Raw genomic sequence first — 22,384 nt, 5'->3', positions numbered from 1 at the left:
TTGTCTCACAATTTTCATGGGTCAAGAGCCTGGCACAGCTGTGCTGGACCCTCTGCTGAGGGACTCTCAAAGCTAGATTCCAGGTGTTGGCCAGGCCACATTCTCACCTGGAGTCTCAGCCGGGGGAGAAGCTGCTTCTAGGCTGATTCAGGTTGCTTAAGAATTTAGTTCCTTGTGGTCCTATGTTTGAAGACCCAGCCTTTTTTTTCTTCTTCTATTTTAAAGATTTATTGATTTATTTGAAAGGCAGAGTTGGGAGGGGGGCAGAAGGAGAGAGAGCAAGATCTTCCATCTGCTGGCTCATTCCCCAAGTGGCCCCAGTAGCTGCAGCTGGGCCAGGCTGAAGCCAGGAGCCAGGAGCTGCATCCATAAAACCCTACAGATTGTCTGCAGCTCCTGCAAGGCCACCCATAGTTCTGGGCCATGTTCACTCCCTTGACACTGTCCATCATCCTTGTCTTAGTCTGCTGGTTGGAAGCAAATCACAGGTCCCACTTGCACTCCTGGGGAGAGAGTCACACAAACATGAGTACCTGGAGGTGGGAAATAAACCATTAGGGATGTGCTTTGGGCAATCACCTAAGCACCCATTTGTTACACAGGAAAAGAACAAGAGAATCAGAGATGGCAGACAGTCAACCCAAGTAGATGACATAAAACTGGAAAAATCCCTGGACAGAGGCACAAGCCATAATTTCTAGTCTTGGCTGTTATTAACTATATTACATAAACAGCAAGTTCTTCGGATCTCAATTTCCTTAGTTCACCAGTAAAATGAGATGGGTGAGAATTTTGGATTCCAATAATAGAAATGCATATTAAAATACCAGGGAAGCACTATTATTCACCTTTAGAAAAAATTGTAAGTGATCCCACTTAAAGTCTGGGTGTTCATGAACATGTTCATGGTACAACTGGTTTACTCAGTCTTAAAAACCAACAAAGCAACATGCATCAAGCCAGAAAATGTGCACACTTGGGATGGGTGATTTCCTGTGTCAACTGGACCAGGCCAGGGGGTGCCCAGATGTTTGGTTACATGTCGTTTCCGCGGTGTCTCTGAGAGTGTTCTTGAGTGAGGTTAACATTTGGTTCAGTAGACGAAGTAAAGCAGATTGCCCTCCCCTGGTTGAGTGGATCTCAACCAATCTGTTAAGTCCTGAACACAATGAAGGACTGAATAAGAAAGAACTCTCCCTCTGCCTGAGTGTCTTTGAGCTGGGACATTGGTCTGCCTTCGCCTACCCAGACAGAACCCTACACTGTTGTTCTCCTGGGCTTCCAGTTTGCCAGCTACACGTCTTAGGACATCCTGACTTTCATAAGCGTGTGAACTGACTCCTGTGTGTGTGTGTATGTGTGTGCGCATGCGTGTCTTCTATTGCTTCTGTTTCTCTGGAGAACCCAAACTAACACAACACCCTTTGACAGAGTAATTCCACTTCTGGACTTTTATCCTAAGAAAACGTGTAAATGTGGTTTTGTAAAACCAGCCACAGCCCAAAGTTGTTTGCCACAACGTTTTTACAATAAGGAAAAAATGGAAACAACATACATGTATAATAATTGGACAATGGTTCAATAAATTATAGCATACCCAACTGAAAGAAAACTGTGTAACGATTAAGCTAATAATCATGGAGATGATGTAGAAAGTATAAACAGATGTGAATTTATTGAAAAAAAAACAGAACATGAAATTATACAAATACTATAGCTACAAGAAAGAAAAATAATTTTTAAAAGTCTATATGTTTGGGTCATGGGATTACACATACAATTTTTCATAACTTTACCAATATGACATATTTTAAACAATAAATAAAAGGTATAAAATCAAAGCAATGAGGAGGTTGAAGTGGTTTGGAACTGGAGTAGATTTCAAAGTTTAAAAATATTTTTACCTGGCTTTTGCTTTGTAAAGATTCTGAGATGGGGCTGGGGCACCTGTGAAAATAGACACAACCCCCACCACCACCACGTCTGTCTGCACCAGGGATTCCAATGCATACTTCCCAGCAAATTCTCAGCATGAAGTTCCACCAGTCTCTGCGAAGAGGCAGATAAGCCAGCCAGGAGCTTGGCATTGCCCAGGAGGCACCATGGGCTTTGAGCAGCAGGCTGTTCTCAGGGTGCTCCCGGCCTGCCAGGGCCACTGCTGGCAGCGTCCGTGCCGGGCAAGCCGTCTGAGGCGCTGCCCTTGGAGCAGGACCGCTCCACGAGGCGGAAAGCCTCCAGGAACTCGTTGATGTCGATGTGGCCATCCTTGTTGAAGTCGATGCTCCGGGCAAGGTCGCAGATGCAGTCGTCTGTGATGTCAACGTTCATATGAGAGCTGAACAGCTTCCAAGTCTGCCTGAACTCATCCAGCGAGATGAACCCTGGACCGGAGGCAAGAGGACTCCCCAGTGAGTCCGTCTAGATTTCAACGTTCATTTCCTGTGACATCCTTACAAGGTCACCTGCTCTCTTCTGTTAAAAGGAGAAAGACTCCCAAGCCCTATATTTAGTTAAAAGGGGATCACATGAAGCTGCTACGTCACCAGTGGTTCTCAACTGGGAGCAATTTTTTTCTCTTCCCTTCAGGGGATATTGAACAATGTCTGGACTCACAGGTTTTTTTTTTTTTTTTTTTAAAGGTATATCAATTTATTTGAAAGATAGAGCAACAGAGAGAGAGGGAGAGACAGAGAATGACTCTCCATCTGCTAGTTCACTCCCCAAATGGTCTCAACAGCCAGGGTTGGGCCAGGCTGAAGGCAGGAGCCAGGAACTCCATCCTCATCTCCCACATGGTGGTAGGGGCCCTAGCACCCAAGCCATGCTCTGCTGCCCTCCCTAGCACACCAGCAGGGAGCTGGATTGGAAGCAGAGCAGCCGGGACTTAAACTAGCACTCCAACACCAGATGCCAGTGTTGCAAGTGGCTGTGCCATGACCCCAGCACCAAAGTCTGGAGACATTTCTGATGATCACAATTGAGGTGAAGATGGGATGCCACTGCTATCTCATAGATAAAGGCCAGGGATGCTGCTGGTTACCCTGCAATGCTCAACACAAAGCCCAAGACAAAGAACTACCCATCACCAATTTCCAATAGTATCACTGCTGAGAAATACTGCATTAAATCATTCCAAACACATTTTCATTTACTCTCCTAATGAAAAGTCTTTGGACCATATATCCATAGCCAATGGATTTTTTTTAACAAGAGTTCCAAAATTATTTGATGGGAACAGTTTTTGTCAACAATTATGAGGACAACCAGATACATGCACACAAAAGAATGATGTCAGACCCCTACCTCCTACTGTATACAACAATAACCCAATATGGATAAAAAAGCCCAAATGTAAGAGCTAAAGCCTTAGAACTCTTAGAATAAAACATAGCTACAAATCTGTCACCATAGGTTATGCAATAGTTTCTTAGATATGACACACAAAAGCACAAACAACAAAAGAAAATACAAATGGAACTTCTGCAAAGTTAAAAACTTTTGTGCATCAAAGGACACTACCAAGAAAGTAAAAAGACAACTCCCCAAATCAGAAAAAGTATTTGAAAACCATATATTGGTATCATGCCAGTAACCAGAATATGTAAATTATTCTTGCAACTCAAATAAAAAGACAAGTAGACCTGATACTTTTATAGCCCTTGCCTATATTCCCACTAAACCAAAGTCTTTTTGCTTTTTACTTGTTGAACTTCTTATCTGGTGACGCATCAAGCTTCATTAAAAATACGTTATCTCGGCCGGCGCCGTGGCTCAACAGGCTAATCCTCCGCCTTGCGGCGCCGGCACACCGGGTTCTAGTCCCGGTCGGGGCACCGATCCTGTCCCGGTTGCCCCTCTTCCAGGCCAGCTCTCTGCTGTGGCCAGGGAGTGCAGTGGAGGATAGCCCAAGTGTTTGGGCTCTGCACCCCATGGGAGACCAGGATAAGCACCTGGCTCCTGCCATCGGAACAGCGCGGTGCGCCGGCCGCAGCGCGCTACCGCGGCGGCCATTGGAGGGTGAACCAACGGCAAAAAGGAAGACCTTTCTCTCTGTCTCTCTCTCTCTCACTGTCCACTCTGCCTGTCCAAAAAAAAAAAAAAAAAATACGTTATCTCAAAAATGAAAGAAAAGGGGGGCTGGTGCTGTGGCATAGCAGGTAAAGCCACCACCTGCAGTGCCAGCATCCCTTATGGGCGCCAGTGTGAGTCCCGGCTACTCCACTTCCAATCCAGCTCTCTGCTATGGCCTGGGAAAGCAATAGAAGATGGCCCAAGTCCTTGGGCCCCTGCACCCATGTGGGAGACCTGGAGGAGGCTCCTGGCTCCTGGCTTCGGATCAGCACAGCTCTGGCTGTTGCAGCTATTTGGGGAGTGAACAAGCAGATGGAAGACCTCTCTCTCTCTCTCTCTGCCTCTATGTAACTCTGCCTTTCAAATAAATAAATAAATCTTAAAAAAAAAAGAATTGTATCTATAAACTATATTGTATCTGGTAAAAACTAAAAATGGTATTAACTGAATTCTAAAAAAAGGAGCTAAAGGTTTTTAACTGACATTTCTCCAAAGAAGATAGACAAATGCCCACTAAACCCACGTAAAAGTGCTTACCACCATCAGTCACTGAGGAAATGAAACTCTAAACCATCATGTGAAGTCACAACCAAGATGGCGGCTGAGTAAGAGGCTCCAAGGACACCTCCCCACAGACACACACACAAGTTCATCAAGTTACCTTCCCAAGAGCCGTGGAAGCCAAGCGAGAGACCATGCACCTCATGTTGTTATAAGAACAGTCACAGTGAAGAGAGCAAGGAGAGAGTTGCCCACGTCACCCCTCCCCCAGCTCCAGGGCGTATGGAGTGGTGACACTTGTAGGGAACCTGTGACTGTCAGAGCCAGCTGTGACCAGCCTGTGGCCAGTGTGGGTGGCCAGGGGGCTGCCCGTACCACGCTCCATGAACTTTGGGCAGACAGCAAGGGGCCACAGGACTATGTCTTGGGACTCAGAGCTGGGCTCGTAAAACCCCACACTGGCCAGATCCTAATGGTTTCCATCCCCAGGCAAGTGCCCGTGGATGGTCTCTGGACTTGCCCTGGACTCAGGCAGAAGCCTGCGCTCTGCTGAGACAGATTTGTTTTGTTGTGTGGCAGCACCTGCCTCGTGCAGCCTGGTGTGCAGATTTGTTTTGTTGTGTGGCAGCACCTGCCTCGTGCAGCCTGGTGTGCAGATTTGTTTTGTTGTGTGGCAGCCCCAGTGCCGCCTGGCGACCCTGAGACGCACGTGTGACCTAGGGCCTGCCTGAGTAACTAAGGGGCTGTCTCCATCACCGTACCCACAACCTTGGGCTGCAAGGAAGCTGAGCAGCACAGGACTCTTGGGACTCAATGCCAGGCTGGCGAACCCCATCACTGAGCAGAACCTAAGGGTGCCTGTCCCCAGGTCAGCGCCTGCACACAGAGCCTTGGTTCCTGCTTCAGTGCCCAGTGGAGCTCTGAGCTCCCGGCTGAACAGCCTTACACCCAGCCAACATCACCACTGGCTGATGGGTGCAGCACTGGACAGTGAGCCCACCCCAGCTGCACACAGGTCATAGCAGGGGGAGCCTTGGTCCCACCCCAGGCTGCACCGGTCCTGGTGGGCTGAGGGCTCCAGATGTGATGGAGCACTGTGGCTTTTGTAGACACAGGACAAGTCTGACTACCCCTTTTGGGGCATTTCCCTTGTTCATACTGAACAATAACAAATCAACCGAAGATCGGAGGACTGACTGAAACATCAACAGCAGACCTGGGGCAAACTGCGACCAACGCTGCCATCTAGTGTTGAAATAGCAGAAGTATCCATAGGCTCAGAGAACATACACTTAAGAATTTCTCCGCCAGACACAAAGGAAGCTGGTTTGCTGGGAGTAATCCTTCCACGCACAATGTCGCACACCAACAAGCATCAGGAATTTCCATGGCCTCACCCAAAGAACGGAATAAGGTGCCGGAAGCCAAGAAGCCAACCCATCCAGGAAGTGAAATTTCCAAATGCTCAGATGAAGATTTCAAAATAGCTGTGTTATGGAAATGCAGCCAAATCCAAGAGAACACAGAGAAATGCCTCGGTATTCAAGCAGAGAGATCTGACAGAGAGATAGAATTAATTAAACAAAAGCAAGCCAGAATCCTTCAGCTGAAAAGTACACCAAGTGAAGTTAAAAGTGCAACGGAAGGCATCAACAGCAGACCAGATCAAACAGAAGAATCGGTGAACTCACGACAGGCTCCACAGTCAGAGGAGAAAAAAAAGGAAAAAAGAATCAGGAGGAATAGAAAACGCTTATGGGAAATATGGGATGCACGGAAAGAACAGACATTTGAGTTACTGGGATTCAAGGACTTGAGAATGCCAAAGGTGTAGAAAGTATATTCAAAGGGATAATGGCAGAAAACTTTGCACACTTGAAAAATATTCAACTATCCAGGAAGGTCAAATGTCACCAGTTAAAATCAGTGCAACCAGGCCTACCCCAAGACAGTCAAGCTTTGCAAGGTTAAAGATAGAAGATTCTCAAAGCTGCAAGAGGAAAGAAGCAAGTGGGGCCAGCGCTGTGGCATAGCGGGTAAAGCCGCTGCCTGCAGCGCTGGCATCCCATATGGGCACAGGTTCATGTCCCAGCTGCTCCACTTCCTATCCATCTCTCTCCTGTGGCCTGGGAAAGCAGTAGAAGATGGCCCAAGTCCTTGGGCCCCTGCACCCAGGTGGGAGACCCGGAAGAAGCTCCTGGCTCCTGGCTTCAGATCTACGTAGCTGTGACCGCTGTAGTCATCTGGGAAATGAACCAGCAGATGGAAGATATCTCTCTAACTATGACTTTGAAATAAATAAATAATCTTAAAAAAAGAAAGAAAGAAGCAAGTAACACACAAAGGGTCCCAATTTGCTTGACTGCAGACTTCTCAGCAGAAAGCCTAAAGGCAAGCAGGGATAAGACTTTCACAGAGCTGAAGGAAAAAGAATTGCCAGCCAAGAATACTGTATCCAGCAAAGCTTTCCTTCAGGCCCATGTTGCAAGAAATGCTAAAAGGAGCTCTTGACACTGAAAGAAAGAGGCTAGCAAGCAAGAGGAGATTATCAGAAGGTAGAGAACTCCCAGGTTAAGAGTAACAGTGCAAACACATTCATGGTGTGTAGACCATGTGGATCTTTACTGTGAAGATTAAAAAATGATAATCTCTACACTGAAATGCTAAGGCATAGGCAATGTCTGAAGAGCACTGTGGCATAGTAGATTATCATTCACCTGTGGTGCCTGCATCCCATATGGGCGCCAGTTCTAGAACCGACTGCCTCTCTTCCGATCCAGCTCTCTGCTATGGTCTGGAAAAGCAGTAGAAGATGGTCCAAGTCCTTGGGCCCCTGCACCCACGTCGGGGACCCAGAAGAAACTCCAGGCTCTTGGCTTCAGATTGGCCCAGCTCTGGCCATTGCAGCCACTTGGGGAGTGAACCAACAGAAGGAAGACCTTTCTGTGTTTCCCTCTCTTTCTGTAACTCTGCCTCTCAAATAAATAAATAAATCTTTTTTTAAAAAAAAGTCAAATGTAACATCAAAAATTCAAAATGTGGTAGGAATGCAGCACAGATGTAGAGCTCTTGTTTAGGATGTCTTCTCTCTTTGTTTTTTGCTTGTCTCTTTCCCCATCTTTATAGCCAACATTAAGTTGTTATCATTTCAAGACAGCTTGTTGTAACCAAAAGATTTTTATAAGTCTCATGGTAACCACATAGAAAGAACCCAAAAAAGACTTACAAAAATTCGCATGGAATCCAAGTATATCATTAGAGAAAATCGCTTATCTACAAATGAAGATTATAAGAGATGGAGAAATAAAGGAACTATAATAAAAATATAAAACAAATATCTAAATGGGAGTAGTAAGACCTTACCTACCACTAATTACCTTAAATGTCAATGGAATGGGGTGGTGTGGTATAATAGGAGGCTACACTGCTGCCTGCAATGCCAGCACCCGACATGGGCTCCTGTTGGAGTCCCAGCTGCTCCATTTCTGGTCTAGGTCCAAAGCAGCAGCAGATGGCCCAAGTACTTGGGACCAGGCCACCCACATGGAAGACTTGGATGAAGTTTCAGGCTTTGGCCTGGCCCAGCCCCAGCCACTGTGGCCATTTGGGAGGTGAACCAGCCAACGGAAGAGCGCTCTCTCTCTCTCTTTTTCTTTCTTTCTTTATTTTTATTTATTTATTTTTTTTGACAGGCAGAGTGGACAGTGAGAGAGAGAGACAGAGAGAAAGGTCTTCCCTTGCCATTGGTTCACCCTCCAATGGCCGCCGCGGTAGGCGCGCTGTGGCTGGTGCACTGCACTGATCCGATGGCAGGAGCCAGGTGCTTCTCCTGGTCTCCCATGGGATGCAGGGCCCAAGCACTTGGGCCATCCTCCACTGCACTCCCTGGCCACAGCAGAGAGCTGGCCTGGAAGAGGGGCAACCGGGACAGAATCCGGCGCCCCGACCGGGACTAGAACCCGGTGTGCCGGCGCCGTTAGGCGGAGGATTAGCCTATTGAGCCGTGGCACAGGTCCTATCTCTCTTTTTCTAACTCTGCCTTTCTGATTAAAAAAAAAAAAGTCAGGCCGGCACCGCGGCTCACTTGGTTAATCCTCCGCCTGCGGTGCCAGCACCCCCAGATTCTAGTCCTGGTTGGGATGCCGGTTCTGTCCGGTTGCTCCTCTTCCAGTCCAGCTCTCTGCTGTGGCCCGGGAAGGCACTGGAGGGTGGCCCAGGTGCTTGGGCCCTGCACCCACATGGGAGACCAGGAAGAAGCAACTGGCTCCTGGCTTTGGATCAGCGCAGCGCCGGCCGTGGCAGCCATTTGGGGGGTGAACCAACGGTAAAGGAAGACCTTTCTCTCTGTCTCTCTCTCTCACTGTCTAACTCTGCCTGTCAAAAAAAAAAAAGAAGTGAAGAGTGGAACGTGATACCCGTACAAATAGAACCCCAAAGAAAGCAAAAATAGCTGTGTTTCTAATGGATGAAATAGATCTTATGTCAAAAGTGGTAAAAAGAGACTCAGAAGCTCATTATATAATGATAAAGGTTCAATCCAGCAAGAGGAAATAACACTTATAAATATATATGCAGCCAATATGATGAACCTTGAAAACATTTTGCTAAATGAGAGTCTGGATAACAAAGGCCACGTAGTGTATGATCCATTTATATGAAATATCCAGAATAGGCATATCCATAGAGAAGGAAAGAAAATTAAAGATTTGGGGCCAGTGCTGTAGCATAGTAGGCTAAGCCTTTGCCTGCAGCGCTGGCATCCCATATGGGCGCTGGTTCATGTCCCAGCTGTTCATCTTCTGATCCAGCTCCCTGCTAATGTGCCTGGGAAAACAGCAGAGAACAGCCCAAGTCCGTGGGTCCTTGTCACTCACATGGAAGACCTGGAAGAAGCTTCTGGCTCCTGACTTTGGCCTGGCCTCCCCTGGCCACTGCAGCCATTTGGAGATGAACCCACAGATAGAAGATCGATCTCCCTCTTTTTCTCTCTCTCTCCCTCTCTCTCTGCCTCCCCTCTCTATCTAAAATTCTGACTTTCAAATAAATAAATAAATCTTTAAAAATAAAAAAGCAGCAGCAGTGGCAGCCCTCCATCAGCTTGCCTTCATTCCTCTCCACCCTGTCCCTTCCACAGGGGCTGCACAGATGGCTCAAGTACTTTTCTCCTGTCTGCCACCTGTAAGCATTGCCTCCAAGAACGCATGTGTGGAGATGAATCAGGACCTGGAGGGAGACTAAAGGGTGCAGGGTGAGGCAGCCGCTCTGTGCCAGAAGCAACAGAATACTGAGTGCCTTTACCTGAACGGTCGCTGTCTATGATCCTAAAAATGGTCTCCAGGTTGGATCGGTTTCGGTAGAGCGTTTCCAGCAAACTGGACTGTATGTTCTGCAAGAAAATATTCGTTTTTCCTGTTTCTTGTTAACTCTTGTGTAATTAACACACAGTCAACCCTGACAGTCAGCCACACTCTGAGGAAAAACCTGTAGATGAACAACCATCTCTACCCCTCCCCCCTCTTCAGGCTAACAAGTACTCTAGTGGTCTGAGAAGCATCAGGCTAAAGACGAAAATGCTCTAAAATCTACTCAAGTGACCATCGCACACATCTGCTAGTCTGGTCAGCTTTCTAACTCCAGGGCCTCTGTGCACATGGAGTCAACCAACCCAGGACTGAACATCTTTGGGGAAGAAGGATCGTCATTTTCTCTTGTCATTGTTCCAGAAACAATCCAGTACAGTAACTTTGTATTTATATTATAGTAGGCATTACAAGTCATCTTGAGATGCCTTGAAGGACATGTACAGGCTATATACAAACTACTACACCTTTCCACAGAAGGGATTTGAGCCCAGATTTTTGGGGTCCATGGGGAGTGAGTGTCTCACAGAGGGATGACCAGGTACAGAAGACCTTCAAACTGCTTTTGTTAAGTATCAGCCGAAGGTCGCTCATCCATGACCTATTCAGTGAGTACTGATTGAATAAATGCTTTAAGTAGGGGAGGCACCATGGTCTCAACAAAACAAAATGGGCCTTCAACTCAGAGAGACCTGAGTTCGAGTCAGAACTCGGGAGTTCTGGAATGCTACGAGCAGGTACGTAACCTCTGTGGCCAGCTTCCTCCTCGGGGGGATAGTGGGATAAGGTCTCTCTCTCTCAGGTGGTTTGGAGGAATCATTGAGGCAGCATCCAGAAATCATAACATAGAGCCCAACACAGGGCGACTCAACCAAGGGCTGTCCCCCGGTGCAGGTCCTCAGGGTGCTGTCCCCGGCCGCGAATGCACCATTACCTCGCGGCTCAGCTGCTCCTTAGCCAGGTTCTCCAGCCAGGACTTGTACTCCAGCGTGTTACCCACGGCGCTGCTCACCAGCTGCGGCCTCAGCATCCGCCACGGCAGTCCCAGGCGCAGCACGGACTCCAGCGCCGCGGCCCAGTCCCCCAGGCTGATGAGACCTGCAGCGGAGAGCTGGCGTCACCCAGGAGCCTGGCGTCGCGCCCAGCGCTGTGTGCACTGTCCCCCTTTCTCCTTCCTATCTGCAGTAGTAAAAACACTGGGCTCTGTCTACGTTTGCTGGTCATAGCAGAGCGGGCTGCAAACTCGGCTTGCCAGATGAGACATGGGCTGTCCCGTCAAAGCTGAGTTTCCACCTCACTGCGAAGTGTAAGTGTGGCAAATACTGCACAAAAGGTATGGTATCCATCTGTCTGTAATTCATTCTTCATAAGGCTTCCCCAAGGTTTATTTACTAAGGTGGCCGACACTGCTGGAGGCCACACAAGACTCTTACAAATAATATCAGAAACCATTACATGTACACAGCACTAGTTGTTGGGAAATATCAAACCTCCGAGATCCCTTAGAATACACAATTAGCAGAAACTCTTGGGAGGCTACAATATGTGTGTAGAAAAAGATATTGCTATGAATTTAGAAATGTTATTTTTGGGGTCAGTGCTGTGGCGCAGTAGGTTAATCTTCCGCCTGCAGTGCCGGTATCCCAGATGGGCTCCAGTTCTAGTCCTGGCTGCTCCTCTTCTGATCCAGCTCTCTGCTATGACCTGGGAGAGCAGTGGAGGAAGGCCCAAGTCCTTGGGTCCCTGCACTCACATGGGAGACCCAGAGGAAGCTCCTAGCTCCTGGCTTTGGATAGGCCCAGCTTGAGCTGGTGCCTTCGTATGGGGAGTGAACCAGCAGATGGAAGACCTTTCTCTCTCTCTCCCTCTCACTGTCTGTAACTCTACCTCTCAAATAAACAAATAAAATCTTAAAAAAAAAAAGAAAGAGATTTTACTGCTATTTTAAAGAGATAATCTGAATTTCAAATGTCTTCCTTATCTGTTTATTTATTCAAAAGTCAGAGAGACAGTGGGAGAGAGAGCAGTGGGAGAGATTTCCCATCTTCTCATTCACACCCCAAATGCCCACAGTGCCCTAGGTGGGGTCAGGTTAAAACCGGGAGCTGGAGACTCAACAATGCCGCTCTCCCACGTGGGTGGCAGGGACCCAACCTCTCGAGTCACTGCCGCTGCCTACCTGGGAGTGCGCTAGCAGGAAGCTGGAACTGGCAGGGGAGCTGGGACTTCAACCCAGGCACTCTGACAGGGGGACACAAGGGTCCCAAGTAGCATTTTGACCACTGTGCTACCGCTCCTCTTTTCTAAAAACAGGGCTGTATTTAATCACTCCCATTAGACACTGCATTGAGTTGAGCAAAGGTATAATTTTCCCGTGGATAATCAACATGTAACAAACACGTGACAACACGAAGGCAAGTCATTGGTCTTGCATTCTCCTTACACACAGATTCTCCTTGTCACTCTTCCTTTGACTTCATTTCTTTTTACCTCCTCCATCTACATTTGGCCAAAATTCATATTCTGTTAAAAGCTTAAATTTTTTTTTAATTTAGAAAAAATAAATGGGACATTAAGTTGAGTAACACGGAGGAAACAGGGGTAGGTGTTTGGCCTGGAGGGTAAAACTCCAGTTGGGACACCCCATCCCACATTCGAGTGTTTGGGCTCAATGTCCAGTTCCAGCTCCTGGTTCTAGCTTGCTGCTAATGCAGGGTCTGGGAGGCAGCGGTGAGGCTCAGGTGGCTGAACGCCTGCCGCCCATGTGGGAGACCTGGATTGAGTTTGTGGTTGGTGGCTTTAGCACTTCTGACCATTGCTGGTATTAGGGGTCTGAACCAGTGAACGGGAGAGTTCTATCTCTGTCTCTCTAAAGAATAAATGATTTATTTTTAATGGAAGAAGTAATCTAGGTGGACCTTTGGTCATTCATTTATACAACAAAAATGTGCTTACAAACCACTGTGAGACAGCAATCCTCTGACCAGCGCCAGTCCCCTCTGAATTTCTATTTGGTGAGCCTTACCAGTCTTCTCCGTATCACGTTTCTTAAATTCACTCAGAAGATCTGAGGAGTGAGCGAATAACTTCTCCCGCAGAGCTTTCAAAGCCGACTGCTCCACTCTGCTGATCCTGGACAGGACGTGAAAAGGAACATTTTGAAGTTAGGGTAGAAGAAACTGTCATGGGTTTTAATTGCATTTCTCCTCTCTCTTTACCATGGCAGCCTCCCCAGAGCTCATGTTCTGTGGGAAGAGCTGCAGTCTGTTTTCCCTACTGCACCGTCTTCTCCCTATCGGCACGAAGAGGCCCCGTTCAGGGGATATTGCTGTTCTTCCTGGTATAGGATGGTGGTTCGAGCACTTCTGGAGAAAGAACCTTTGTGGGAAGAATCTACTAGTTCTGTGCCTCAGTTTCTTCATCTGTAAATAGGGACAAAAACGGTGCGTCCCCCATAGGAGTATTATGAAGACTAAATGAGCAAGTTCAAGCGCAGCCCTTGGAACAAAGCCTGGCACACAGAAAGCACTCAACAAATGGCATGTGCTACCTTAATCATTATGCTGACCTTGAACTTCATTCTGATGTTAAACTGAAGGCAAGCTTTGTAAATAACAAAATAACACACACAGTTATCTCATCCTTACTGGAATGAGAAATTCTGGGGGCAGCTCTTGGCCCAAAGCAGGCAGCCCAATAATCAATAGCTGGATGAACAAGAATATAGCAAGAGATAAGAGGTAAATATACTTTACCCGAAGAACCAGCCATTTTATAAATAACAACCAGATAGCCTACATTTTCAAGTGCTAAAAGTTTTCTTTTAAAAAAACTTTTAATCATTTTGATAAAAATCTTTATTGAATTTTAAGATATTTAAGGTATCTAACAGTCTTTAACTCCCCAGGCTCTTTTTTTTTTTTTTTTTTTAAAGTGAACTACCTAAAACTTATCCCAAATCCCGTAAGTATGTGCACATATGTGCTTTTTCTGGAGAGAGTTTATGGTTTTATCAGAGGGTGAAAGAACTACAGATGTTCAGAAGCTTAAGAACCAGCAGGTGCTAGTTAGGCAAAGCATCTGAACAGTTTCCTGGTAAGTGGTGGTCACTGGTGGTCACTGGTAGTTCAGCCACGTCCTCCACGGCTGTCCTGACTGCTGAGCCCTTCTGTCCCTATGAAGCACACAGCAAACACAGAGCTGCACACGGATTATTTCAGTAATCCTCAAACACCCACTGAAGCAGTCATGACCAGGATGTCCATCGCAGACAGGAACACAGCTGGCTGTGCTGTGACTGTAGGAAGTGCATTTCAAACAAAGCAAATGGATCCTGAAGGAAGGCGCCTCTGGAAAAGCACATGACCTTGAGTTCATGGACCAGAAACATTGACTATGGCTGCTCAGAGACATTTCCCACGTATTTCCAGTGGGCTCCAGATGGTTCGAGTCATTATATAAGTGACTTCTGTGTAAATCAGGTGCTGCTGTACTTATGAATTTAATCAGTGAATATTTCAAAGAGCTGGGTGATCTTCGATTAGCTTATTAGAACACACCATGTGTAGGATCCCCTCCAGGGACCCCCATTGTAGAGACAACCCCTAAACCCTACGGACACATGGTGTCGCAGGTGCTAGGTCCCACTCCTGCGGATTCTAAGTTGGCAGAGCTTGGTGAGGCTCCAGGGATTTTCCTGAAGCTCCACAGGTGATTTTGCTGCGCAGCAGGTGTGACTGACTTGCTGAGGCTGAATTCGTACGTGCTATTGCTTTTAGCTTGAAGCTGGTCTGAATGTAATTTTTCTTTGTTTGTTTGTTTGTTTTTGACAGGCAGAGTGGACAGTGAGAGAGAGAGACAGAGAGAAAGGTCTTCCTTTGCCGTTGGTTCACCCTCCAATGGCCGCTGCGGCCGGCGCACCGCGCTGATCCGAAGCCAGGAGCCAGGTGCTTCTCCTGGTCTCCCATGGGGTGCAGGGCCCAAGGACTTGGGCCATCCTCCACTGCCTTCCCGGGCCATAGCAGAGAGCTGGCCTGGAAGAGGGGCAACCAGGACAGAATCCGGCGTCCCGACCAGGACTAGAACCTGGTGTGCCACCGCCACAGGCAGAGGATTAGCCTATTGAGCCGCGGCGCCAGCCGAACAGGTATTTTTCAAAAGAGGAAATTCTAAGGGTCAACAGACACAAGAAAATATGCTCAGGATGCTGGCCATCAGGGAAATGTAAATCAAAACCACAATGAGGTTTTATTTCACCTGTTAGAATGGCTCTCATACAGAAACCAAAAAATAACAAATGCTGGCAAGGATTTGGAGAAAAAGGTCCCCTAATCCATTATTGGTGGGAATGTAAACTGGTAAAGCCACTGTGGTAGACAGTATGGAGATACCTCAGAAATCTGAACTTAGACCTACCATATAACCAGCCATCCCGCTCCCAGGAATTTACTCAAGGGAAATGAAATCAGCATATGAAAGAGTTATCTGTACCACCATGTTTATTGCAGCTCAATGCACAATAGCTAAGATATGGAATCAACCCAGATGTCCATCAACTGATGACTGGATAAAGAAATTATGGTATATATATATGTATATATATGTGTGTGTGTGTGTGTGTGTATACACTATGGAATACTACTCAGCAGTAATAAAATAAAATAAAATTCTATCTGTAGCAACAAAATGGATGCAACTGGAAACCATTATATTTAGTGAAATAAGCCAGACCCAAAAAGACAAATACCATATGTTTTCCCAATGTGTGGTAACTAATGAGAGTACCCAAAAAGGTAATGTAGAGGAGTGAAATTGTCTCAATTGTTGAAGAACAGTGGGTTTTTTTTCCTTCATACTATTTGTTGAACTCCTTACTTAATGTAGCATTAATCTTATGAGTACTGAGTAAACTGAAAATAGATCTTTGTAAAAATTAAGAGTGGGAATGTGAGAGGGAGGAGAAAGAAGGGTGAGTGTGGGTGGGAGAAAGGGCAGGGTAGAAGTATCACCATGTTCCTGAATCTGAATATATGAAATACTTGAAATTTGTATACATTAAAATCTTTTTTAAAATAAAAGTCTTACCTTTGCCTCATGGTTAGCATGTGGGTTGCCTTGTTAGCTTGGTACTGCACGATGTGTGGGGTCAGGGCTGGCCCCAGTTTGACGTAGGCCCCTCTGTTGCTGCCGACTTCGTAGTAGTTGGAGGCAGAAAAGATGGTTAACACCTGAAGCAAAACAGAAGCGAGACAGCACTCACACTCAGTGCAGAGCCCTCAGCCTCAATCCTACACAGCCTGCCAGCCACTGCTCCTCCTGCACTCATCTCTGGATCTTGTCTCTCTTTATATTCAAGGTCAGGAATTTACCTTTTAAAAAATTAATTATTTTTATTTATTTGAAGGGCAGAAAGACAGAGACAGGTAGAGATTCAATCCACTGGTTTACTCCCCAAATGCCTGCTACAGCTGCACGTAGGCCAAGCCAAAGCCTGGGGCACAGAACTCAGTTTGCATCTCCCACCTGGGTGCAGGGACCCAAGTCCTTGAGGCCTCTTAGCCACTGTACCAATCAGGTACAGTACAGCCACTGCACCTGCCAGGGTGCACACTAACAGGAAGCGGATCAGAAGCAGAGCTGGAACCAAGACCCCGGTACTCTGCTAAGGGATGCAAGTGTCCTAAGCCGCCTCTTACCCACTGTACCAAATGCCCAGGCCTCGTCTCGTCTCTCTCTCTCTCTTTTTTTTTTTTTTTTAACTCATCAACACCATTAGGCAGGAATTGTGATTCAAGTTATAAACTTGAACTCTGATACGACATTCTCCACACTTTTATCCCAAGTAAAAATAGTAGGGATCACAGAAAACACCTCCTTTGGTTCAGCTAAGAGGCAAACTGGATCTGATGAACTTGGATAATCATTGCAAGCAACAGGCAAGTGAGCTCTTAACGCTAACAGAGTGCCACAAGACAGAGTTTCCTCCTGAGTGTTAGGCCTCCCGGGATGCTCTGTCAAAGTCTCCATGGTCGACACAGCCGGAAATGCCAGACATGGAATCTCCCTTCCTGGAGATTTGCAATGAATATAGGTTCTCAGAAGTCTTGTAACACGAAACTTGTGTAGGCAGTTAACCAAACATTTCTTATATTAGTTGAACTCAACCTTTTTTCCCATGGAAAACTGTTTTCTCCTCTTAATGGCACTAGGTTAAAGCAAACATTGTAGGATTTGGAGATGCCCAAAGAGCAGTCATTAAATGGTGCTCCTAAGACACATGAGCCTGGCTCCCTGCCTGGGGAACAGAAATCCGATCACCCTGTGGGTAATAACTTGTTTGAGACAAGTTAGCCCTCCGACTTAAAGAATAGACATATGGCTAGGAAGACACCAGCCTCATATTTCCATCCATAAAATGGGTCCATATCTGCCCCTTATCCTCAGGCTAGTGGTGAGCTGTGACCTCAACCCAATTGTGGGTTTTAAAGAGGTCATAAAACTGAGGCTCAGTTGCAGGCTCTCTCTGCTTTGAGCAAGTGAGTCACAAGTACAAGCGGGTCTTCTGAGCCGAAGCTCAGCTCATGGAGGCCAGGGCCGAGGACTCCGGAGCACGCTGGGACACGCAGCACTGTGCTGCCGCGGAAGGCGCACCCACCTTGCGGTTGTGGCAGAACTCATAGCCTTCAGGTTTGCACTCGTGTGACCGGATCAGCAACTGCAGGTTGTACTTCTGCAGCAACGCTTCCGTCACATCAGGCCCGAAGTAACAGCCCCCTCCTCGGACAGCGTTGGCCTTGCAGCCCTCCTGAGCCATGGGGTCGCTCCACAGGATGTCCACGACCTGGAAGCACCGAGAGACAGCTGTGTGTGTCCAGAGTCGTTCCAATCAAAAGCGGAAGAGAACGAGGAAGAAGAGGTTGAAAGTATTTGTGTTAGGTGGATAAATGTCCTTGCACCCACTAGTTGATATGCTAATATTTTGGATCCATGAGATTCTGGAACATTTATTATTCATAAAATGGGGGGTGTGCATGTTAGCTGACAAGTATGTACTCACATGAATCTATGTGAAAGCCCCATGTGTGAAGTTGATCAATTGTTCTGGCTGAAGCCTGGATCAATGAGCCAGCGCCCTAGATGTGGCTCCAGTGCCAAGGACGCTGTGCTTATTTTTTAAAATGGCACCTCCCTGTGATTATTTTAAAAGATTTATTTATTTATTTACTTAAAAGGCAGAGTGGCAGAGAGAGAGGAGATACCAAGAGAAAGAGACTGATCTTTCTTCTGCCAGTTCACTTCCTAACTGCCTGCAACAGCCAGGCAAAGCCAAGAACCAAAAACTCCATCCGGATCTCCGACGTGGTGGCAGGAACCCAAGTACTTCAGCCATCATCTGCTGTCTCCCAGGCACATCAGCAGGGAGAAGCCCAGAGCAGCTGGAACTCTAACCAGGCACTTCAGTATGGGCTGTGAATATCCCAAGTGGCAGCTTAACCTGCTGTGCCACAATGCCCCCCAACAATTGCTTTTATTTCCTAAAGTAATTTAAGATTTTTTAAAAAAGATTTATTTACTGATTTATTTAAAAGGCAAAATTACAGAGAGATTTTTCATCCACTGGTTCACCCTCCAAATGGCTGCAATGGCCAAGGCTGGGCCATGCTGAAGCCAGGAGCCACAAGCTTTAGCTGGGTTCCCCATGTAGGTGGCAGAGGCCCAAGCACTTGGATCATCTTCCATTGCTTTTTGCAGGCACATTAGCAGACAACTGGATCCGAAGTGGAGCAGTTGGGGCACAAATGCCCATATGGAATGCTGGCATCACAGGCAGAAGCTTTACCCACTACACCACAGCACCAATCCCAGTAATTTAAGAATTTTAAAAAGAATTTGTAGAAGGGCTGAGCGAATTTTCCAGCAATTCAGATTCTACCCTATTGTTAATATTCAGGAATATGCTGTTTACCATTAGATGAATTAATAGTATATTCTAAAGGCTGACATCTAATCATTTTCCTAGCATACTTTTTAAGGAAAAAACTACAATTAATATATACATATTAGCATACTATTAATTGAGTTGTGTTTTTGTTTTACATTTTAAGATTTATTTATTTATTATTTGAAAGGCAGAGTTAGAGAGAGGTAGAGACAGAGAGAAAAAGAGGTCTCCCATCCACTGGTTCACTCCCCAAATGGCCGCAACGGCCGGAGCTACGTGGATCCGAAGCCAGGAGCCAGGAACTTCTTTCAGGTCTTCCACACAAGTGCAGGGGTTCAAGCACTTGGGCCATTTTCTACTGCTTTCCCAGGCCAGTAGCAGGAAGCTGGATCAGAAGTGGAGCAGCCGGGACCCAAACCAGTACCCATAACACCAGCATTGCGGGCAGAGGCTTTGCCCGCTACGCCACAGCGCCAGCTCCTTGAGTCATGTTTAACAAAAGGAGTGACTTGCAGTTAAAATATCGTCTAAGCTGGTGATGAAGACCAGATCAAGAACGCTGGGAGAATATAACCTAAAAACTCACCATCTGTGACTCTTCCTCTTTCTTATCACCGTCCAAACAGTCCAAAGTTCCTGTTACTTTCAGCTCTTAGAATATTCTGAATCTTTCCTCAGTGGGTGAACCATATGACATGGCCATTTTGCAGGTCAAGTTCATGGGGTTCTGTCAGCACCATGGCACGAGATCACCAGCATCGTCTCACCCCAGACTACCACCAGAGTGTCCTGAGGGCTCTCCCTGCCACTGTGCTACCTAGGCGCCACCTGGCTTGGCCTGCACTGTTACTGTCTCCTCAGTGACCCTCTCCTTCCCCTTCCATTTGGGCAGGACTGCAGCTGTGTCAGGGTGGCCAAGTGCTAAGCGAAATACCTGCTTCCTGGGTCTCCCTGATGGTGCAGGTGTAACACTGCTACAGGCCTGAAGACAGAGGACAGAAACTGCTCACTAGCCCTCCGGACCTAGCTCCAGCAGCATCCTGCTGACACAAACCGCAGCTTACCTTGCTCACCTGCAGCTGCCGACTCATGAAATCAGTATTCTCAGGCATTGCCTATCCTGTATAAAACGCTCAACTATATGAGCCGTTTGGCAAGTGCTATTGTCCTTCTGGGGTGTTACAAGAAAGAGAGAAAGAAACCCCTAAAAAATACCCTAGGGGCAGGCATTTGGACTAGCAATGAAGCCTAGGGACAGGGAGAGAGGAAGTAGGAGGCAGGAGGGGGCTGGTGTTGTCCCACAATAGGTTAAGCTGCTACTTAAATGCCAGCATCCCACATTGGAGCACTGGTTCAAGTCCCAGCTACTCCACTTCTGCTCCAGCTTCCTAGTGATGGGGGGGGCAGTGGAGGATGGTCCAAGTATGTGGGTCCCTGCCACCCACTTGTGAGAACTAGATGGAGTTCCAGGCTCCTGGCTTCAGTGTGCACCAGCTCTGGTCACTTGGGGAGAGAACCTGTCGATGGAAGACTATCATCTATTTACTTCTATCTACCTATCTTTTTTATCTATCTAATTTCTCCATTCCATCATTCTGCCTTTCAAATAAATACAAAAATAAATATTGAAAACCAAACACTTTGGGAGCCGGTGCTGTGATGTAGCCAGCCGCCACTTGTGACGCCAGCATCCCATATGGGCTACATTTCACATCCTGGCTGCTCCACTGCTGATCCAGCTCCCTGTTAATGTGCCTGGGAAAGAAGCAAAAGATGGTTCAAGTGCTTGGGCCCCTGAACCTATGTGAGAGACCCAGAAGAAGCTCCTGGCTCCTGGCCTCAGCCTGGCCCAGCTGAAGATCTTCCAGGTGGAAGATCTCTCTCTGCCTCTGCCCCTCCCTCTCTGTAACTCTGCCTTTCAAGTAAATAAACAAATCTTGATTAAAAAGCAAAAAAAGGAAACAAACACCCCTGCCTCACCTGACAGCAGCCAGTCTAGGAAGCAGCCGTGGCCACACCTACCTGCCTCCACTCCTCCCGAGTGGCCGTGGGCAGCTCTCCAGTGTCCAGGTCCTTGTACACGGGGGAGAGTGGCTCCTCTGTCTCCCCGACGGCCGGGAAGCCTGCCTGCCGCCAGCAGCGCTCCAGCTCCAGGTCCACGGAGCGCCGCACCTGCCGTGACAGCTCCTGCCGGGTGAGGGGGCTGCTGCAGGGGATGCTGCAGGACCGGTTGGCCTTGGGGGACTTGGGGACCGGGCCCAGGTGGAAGGGGGAAGAGGGCAGAGAGCGGCTCTGGGGGAGGAACCACGGGGTGGGTCTCTGCGCGCAGCTCGCCTGGTCGTCTTTTTTCTTCGCCTCTGCCTGTTTCTCGCTCTCCTTCCTCGTTGTGTACCTCATGGTGGAGACGATCTAAACGTGTCCAGAAAGAGAGACAGGTGGTGATGTGGAACTGGAGGTCCAGAGAGCATCTGGGTTGGCCCTGAACCCTGGGGCCCCCAGGCAGGCACTGGCCTGTGTCCTGCTTGCCCCTGGGAGAAAGCCTCAGTGGTTGGGTGGGGCCGTGACCTTCAATCACAGGCCCCCCTGGGCTCACGTTCCTTTGTGTGAGCTTCATTTTTCTAATAATTCATATTTGTTGCGACTTCTCCAAAATATTGCTCCGTGGCAAACTGGACATTGATGCAACCTGCTCCTTCGCCACAGGTGATTCGGGAACCACCGTGGAGGGTCTTTGTTTCTCTCTAGGAGCTTACTCCTTTTTAGACAAGGCTGTGATGGCTGCTCTCTGCAGGGCAAGACCTTGCCGACTTGCCTGTGGCCTTACAGATGCTACAACAAAGCAGAGGCACGCAGCTGGGGAGCATGGGAAACCTGCCCCAGGCTGTGGGAGAGGCAGCTCTTAGTGGCGTCTTTACAGGGGGTGCTGCTCTACAGGTGATCTCTTGAGTTGAAGGAGGGGGCACTTGTCAGCCTGGACCCAATCAAGAAGAGGATTTTATTTTAAAAAGGAGGGGGAGTTTGCATTGTGGCATGGCAGGTAAAGCCACTGCCTGCAGTGCCGGCATCCTGTATGGGCACCGGTTTGCAACTGCTGCTTCACTTCCAATCCAGCTCTCTGCTATGACCCGGGAAAGCAGTAGAAGATGGCCCAAGTGCTTGGGCCCCTGAATGCACGTGGGAGACCCAGAAGAAGCTCCTGGCTCCTGGCTTCGGATTGGCCCAGCTCCAGCTGTTGCAGCCATTTGAGGCGTGAACCAGTAGATGGAAGACATCTCTCTCTCTGTCTCTGCCTCTCTGTAACTCCGCCTTTCAAATAAATAAGACTTAAAAAAAAAAAAAAAAAAAGTCCCTCTGTCTGACTGGGAGCCGCAGGGAACGCGGAGGACACAGGCAGGTTGCATTTCTGACACGGGACAGCGAGGTCAGGCCACAGAACAGAGTGTACAAGGACAGAGCAAGCAGGCGGAGGCACCTGAGTGACGCCGAGGGAACCGAGAGAGACGACCTGCCC

General features: G+C 47.7%; 1 protein-coding gene across 1 annotated transcript in view; it reads right to left on the bottom strand.

The window, feature by feature from the left end:
• Nucleotides 1–2,127: 2,127 nt before the first annotated feature.
• PPEF2 (protein phosphatase with EF-hand domain 2) overlaps nt 2,128–22,384 on the bottom strand; it is a 38,267-nt gene continuing 18,010 nt past the window's right edge. The window contains exons 10-16 of the mRNA XM_062198921.1: nt 20,896–21,282; nt 17,587–17,772; nt 16,017–16,159; nt 12,958–13,064; nt 10,867–11,030; nt 9,871–9,958; nt 2,128–2,381 (exon numbers count right to left, since the gene is read on the bottom strand). Coding sequence (XP_062054905.1) covers nt 2,128–2,381; nt 9,871–9,958; nt 10,867–11,030; nt 12,958–13,064; nt 16,017–16,159; nt 17,587–17,772; nt 20,896–21,282 — 1,329 coding nt within the window. The remainder of the gene's footprint in view (nt 2,382–9,870; nt 9,959–10,866; nt 11,031–12,957; nt 13,065–16,016; nt 16,160–17,586; nt 17,773–20,895; nt 21,283–22,384) is intronic.

This window comes from Lepus europaeus, chromosome 8 (genome assembly GCF_033115175.1).
Source record: "Lepus europaeus isolate LE1 chromosome 8, mLepTim1.pri, whole genome shotgun sequence".
Taxonomy (NCBI): Eukaryota; Metazoa; Chordata; class Mammalia; order Lagomorpha; family Leporidae; genus Lepus; species Lepus europaeus.
This window is presented reverse-complemented; position numbering and strand designations above follow the sequence as displayed.